The sequence below is a fragment of the Sorghum bicolor genome, chromosome 7 (genome assembly GCF_000003195.3).
Source record: "Sorghum bicolor cultivar BTx623 chromosome 7, Sorghum_bicolor_NCBIv3, whole genome shotgun sequence".
Classification (NCBI taxonomy): Eukaryota; Viridiplantae; Streptophyta; class Magnoliopsida; order Poales; family Poaceae; genus Sorghum; species Sorghum bicolor.
Window position 1 is genome coordinate 64,785,186 of NC_012876.2, and position 5,264 is coordinate 64,790,449.

Genomic DNA, 5,264 nt, shown 5'->3' on the forward strand with positions numbered 1-5,264 from the left:
GTTTGTGGTAATTATTGTTCAATCATGGACTAACTAGGCTCAAAAGATTCGTCTTGTCAATTTCGACCAAACTGTGTAATTAGTTTTTATTTTCGTTTATATTTAATACTCCATGCATACGTCTAAAGATTCGATGTGACGGAGAATCTTGAAAATTTTTGGGTGGAAGTAAACAAGGCCCGAAAGAGTTTCTTGCCAACAAACTAAATTGAGCCTAGAGTGATCAGAATCGAGTTCCACCCCTTAACATCAGGGCTCAATATACTCTCACAAAACTTTATGCAAAGGACTAAGTTTGGAGATTTGAAATCAAACCTGCCTCCAGGTGGTGAGTTGAATTAGAATCTCATCTTTAAGGTAAGAGGTAGATTAGCTAGAAATTATGCATAATAATAGAAAAGAAACAGAGCATTTTTTCTTCTTCTTTAGCATCTGGTTTATTCATAAGAACAGAAAGGAAACAGAGCCTTTTTCTTTTGCGGGGAAGAAAGGAACCAAAGCTTGTGTATAATTTCTCGGTACAAATTCATCCTCTTCTATGGATACAAGAAGTGCACACAGCTGTGCCAAAAAATGTAATCTAGCAATTAAAAGAAGGGTAGGAAAGATTTCTAACACTTGGCACTAGAAAACATTGAGGACCCTTTATTCAAGAGCTGCATGCTTTTCCAGCAATTCCAAAATGCTACACTAGTTAGTTGATGCAAAGAAACACGGGCACCATTGCATGTTAGGATGGGGAAAGGAAAATCAACCCGTAACTGTAGGGTGGAAAAATTCAAGGCATAGTATCAGGTTGATTTCACAGCAGTTGCGATTGATTTAAGAAGAGCTGGTGACGGCCTTCTTAGCGTGTGAGTGAGAAGGATCATAAGTGACAATAGAGTCAATGCTCCAGCTTGGTGCGCTGAGCCCAAAGAGGTTGGAACATACATCAATAGTGTAGATATGCCCAATGTAACCTGAAATACAATATTTAACATTATTATCAGTGTTGATTAGCACTTGGTTATACTATTCATGTGCCTCAAAAAATGAAATTGTTCATGTGATGCAATAACTTCATCTGGCACATCGGCACACATATTGAGAATTTTGTGCACAATAGTTGATAGTTACTAGCACGAAGCCACGAACTAACAAAATGAGCTGGATGTATTACCTGGAGAGCAGCCATCCCAAGTGTGCTTCCGATCAGCGACTTGACTGCTGGATGCATGTCTATTTTCCTTGCAGCCAACCATAATCCACCCACAGAGAGTAATGTGCTTGTTGCGAGAATTCGGTGATTGAGCTACAAGAGTGAGAAGAGCTTGTTAGTCTACAACACAGGTGAAGAACTCTGGACTAACACAATTCCTGTGATGCACTCCAAAATTTCTGGTGATCAGACCATCAATGCATATATTAACACAAGAACTTACTGTAATACTTATATGACACTTCTTGTAAAATGGTCAGTGCATACTTTGGGGAAGAAGTGAACTATTATGCTATTGTACTACCTATTTTGTGGTTCTGCCAAAATGAGTTGCTTAAAAACTACTCCCTCCGCTCCAAATTATATGTTGTTTTGGCTTTTCTAGATATATAGTTTTTACTATGTACATAGCATACACTCCCTCCATTCCAATTGTAAGTCATTTTGGCTTTTCTAGATTCACAGTGTTTATTATGTATCTAGACATAGTGTATATCTAGAATCTAAACGACTTACAATTTGGAATGCAGGGAATATCTAGGTGCATTGCAAAAGCTATGTATCTACAAAAGTCAAAATGACATATAATTTGGGATGGAGGGACAAGAAGCAAAGAGAGCGACTGAAATCTCTCAGATAAAATATTCCAGACAACATGTGGAGCTGAACTCCTTTGTATGAGAACATGAACAGATCTGTAAACTTAACATTGCAAGAAAAAGCTACCTGTACTGTAGATGTATTCTCAAAAAAATTGCGTATGAAAGGCTCCATGCTAAATACATCTTCAGGAATCCAACTGTCACCCATCTTTGGGAATGAATTGTATGCGTGCCCCTTGTCATAGCAGTAATAAATAATTAGATGAAAGAAAGAAAACGTAAACATAGTTTCCAGACAGAAACTACAAAACACACGAGGAGAATGTAATACGTACTGCATCATTGCCTGCAACAAATGCTCCAGATATTGCAGTAATGCCTACAACAGCACTGACAGGAATTGCCAACTTTCTGATTTTTGCTGCACCATTTACCCAACTCATTGATCCGGTTGGAGGATCAGGCATCACTACTGATAAAGCAGTCCACAATATACCACAGTATATAACAAATGCAGATGTCAGGTGAGTTGCCAGCCTGTAAGGGCTAACCCTTGGTTGAACATACTCCGATGTTGGTTCCTGAGGTGAAAAAAATAGTGAACTTCCAAGCCTCAAAGTAATTAAACATAAAAGACGTTGTCTAATAAATACCTCAAGGCCACTTTTCACCATCCACCAGCCAATGAGTCCTTGTGCACCACCAAGTGCAAAAAGAGCCGACAGCCTGAGCCCAAGTTGGCGGGTAACATAACCTTTTGCGATGAAGTATGCAAAAGGACCTGCAAATACAAAGCCCAAAGCTCTTCCCCACATTCTGTGTGCATACTCCATCCAGTATATAAATTTGAAATCTTCAAGGCTCATTCCTTTGTTCACCCTAGATATGTTTGTAGAATGCTGCAATTGCATTAGCAGAAATATGGCATTCAAAGCAGTATCTCTTAAGGAAGGGAACTTATAAGGACAAGCACAGAGAAACATCAGTGGATAGTCATTATCTGTTTAAAGGAAAGTAAATAAAATTGCTGAGAGTCCATGTGAACTACCTATTCTAGATTGCTACCAAACTCATATCAATTACTAATCCTCCCATTCAAAATTATAATTCACTTTAGCTTTGTCCTAAGCTAAACTTATCTAACTTTGAACAAGTTTTTTAGAAAAAAGTATATATTAACGTCTAGAAATTCAATTAAATGTGTTGTCAACATATTTCATGGAAAATATAAAGAAACTAGTTTGATGTTGTAGATCTTGGTGGATTTTTCTATTAACTTGGTCAACAATTAGAGAAGTTTGGCTTAGGAGAAAGCTAAAGTGAACTATTATTTTGAACATAGGGTAGCACAAAACAGTAGTTTTTCTTTTCTTTTTCTTTTTTTCCTTTGATCTTGCAGACTGTTGTTTACTACAATGTTCTAAAGTTTCAAAAAAATTGATAATAGGTGTCAAGGTTACACATGTGAGAACTATGGGGATTTCTGGTTTGATGCACATGGGAGCTAAAGTTCACTAAGCTTTCTACACTTTGGCAGTTTTGTAACAGGTTAGACCATCATTTAATTTAATATCACAACTCTGCTAAGGATCCATTTTCTTCTCTCCCTTTCCTCCATCTCCCTCTCTGTGATCCAAAGTGGGCTGAAACTAAGGTTACCAACTTCAGTAATGATCGGACTGAAAACCATAATGCAAGGTCAAAACAGAATGGGATAATTGGATTGGATGGCAAAGCTTAGTCAAACCATTTATATGTTAAGTTGAGACAGTTATTATTATGCATTTAGTAGCGTCGGTGTTGTAAATGTTTGTTTGCATATCCTTCAAACAACAGAGGGAGTTATTGAGTACCGAGGCAAAGTGTAGTACTAGTTTAGTATCACTGAAGTCGTGAGAGGGGCATCCATTGAAATGCTTAGAATCTTCTAAGAGGATCACGTAATCAAATCAAAATTGCAAGAAAAATAAGCCCTTGTGCATCATGAAAACAGGCCATTACCTAGTTACCCAATGACCATCAAAATTAGCAGACAAACATAAGGCAATGTATGAATAAATGGCAGCGATTGCATCCTTACCTCTTGTACTCAGGTGATTGCTTGTATTTCTCAAATTCCAGCTGCCATGCATCGTCTGTAATTGGAGGTATTTCCCCTGTGAACTTCCAGTCAGTCATTGACAGCCCAGAACGTGTGAGCCGAGTAATCCCTCCGAGTATGACCAAGCTGAACACCCAGGCAGCACACCCAAAGAGCCATATCCCGACTGCCTTCTGTGCTTGAGGCCCTTTCGTAACAAGTAGCTTCAATCCTGAATTTGCTGCTCCACTGGCCGCAGCTGAGTTCAGTGTTGCCGCGGTAGTTGACATTCTCCTTGTGCATTGGCCAAACATGACCTAAAATGAACAAACATATGAATCAGCTGTAGTTTTGAGAAATCCTTTCAGCACGCCAAGGCAAAGTAACGAATGGTATATTGCAAGGCATAGCGCATTTTCTAAAAGTTTAAGAAATGGATTGTGAAGTGTGAATTTCACGTATGAAAAAAAGAACAATTATTTACATTTCTGTAGTAATTGCCACCACTCAAGCACCATTTTCATTTAACATTTCGCCGTGCTGAGATTGATCCTGTATGCTATTCCATCCTATCTAAAAATCGGAAGACAGATACAGCCAAGATTCAATACAGCTAATTCGCTATATCAATCAGAAAAATTTGCCATCCCAAAATGGCGTCAAAAAAAATAAAAGGGATTTGCCCTGCACAGGGTGACGGCCCCGAGCCATTTCCGTCCAAAGCGGCCCAATTAATCACAGAATGTCCGGCAAGCAATTCCTCGAAAATGACGGCATCAACATTTACTCAAAGGGGAGGCGCGAGAGGAGCAGAGAGGCCTGCTGACCTTGGGGGCGAGGGATCGGAAGGCGTAGAAGGAGCCGAACCGGGAAGCCGGAGAGAAGGCCCCCGCTGGCCCCGGCCTCGGCGGGAGGAGGCAGCTTCCGCCACCGCCGCCGCCGCAGGAGGAGGAGGAGGCGGATCCAACCCTAGGCGTTGGGGCCGGAGCAGGGGCGTTCCTCGGCAGACGAGGCATCAGCAGGGCGGATGCCTGGTCCCTGCCCCGCCGGAGCAGCGCCGCGGCCACCCTGCTACCCATCGCGGCCGGCGGCGGGGTCCGGCGACTTGCGGAGGAAGTAGAACTGTTGAAAGAGGTTTGTGCGTGGGGGGTTTAGGGGCCACATGTAGTGTAGAGGTGATTAACTACCGGCGCCGTCACACATGGTTTTGCGCTAAATCAGGGGTTTACCCACTGGAAATCTGTGATCATCGGTAACCGAGCCTGGTCAAGCCCACTGGAAATCTAAAATGAATTTTATTTGTAGTATATAGGCAAATCACCGGACACACCCTGGCCTTGTTTAGTTCACCCAAAAAAACAAAAAGTTTTCAAGATTTTCC

The 5,264-nt window shown here is 41.0% G+C and overlaps 1 protein-coding gene across 1 annotated transcript; it reads right to left on the minus strand.

Moving 5' to 3' along the window:
- On the minus strand, window positions 401-5,049 carry LOC8055225 (cytochrome c oxidase assembly protein COX15). The gene is made up of 7 exons (XM_002445906.2): window positions 4,711-5,049; window positions 3,884-4,200; window positions 2,457-2,682; window positions 2,139-2,384; window positions 1,928-2,038; window positions 1,163-1,294; window positions 401-962 (listed from the first exon to the last, which is right to left on the minus strand). The coding sequence occupies exons 1-7, from the start codon at window positions 4,960-4,962 to the stop codon at window positions 792-794; spliced, it is 1,455 nt and encodes a 484-aa protein (XP_002445951.1). The 5' UTR covers window positions 4,963-5,049; the 3' UTR covers window positions 401-791.

Excerpts from the sequence above, each read along its gene's own strand:
- LOC8055225 (XM_002445906.2), bottom strand. The coding sequence starts at position 4,962 with ATGGGTAGCAGGGTGGCCGCGGCGCTGCTCCGGCGGGGCAGGGACCAG. Across the intron at positions 4,201-4,710 it reads TCCGATCCCTCGCCCCCAAG|GTCATGTTTGGCCAATGCAC; the intron begins GTCAGCAGGCCT and ends TGTTCATTTTAG. Across the intron at positions 1,295-1,927 it reads AGAATACATCTACAGTACAG|CTCAATCACCGAATTCTCGC; the intron begins GTAGCTTTTTCT and ends TCACTCTTGTAG.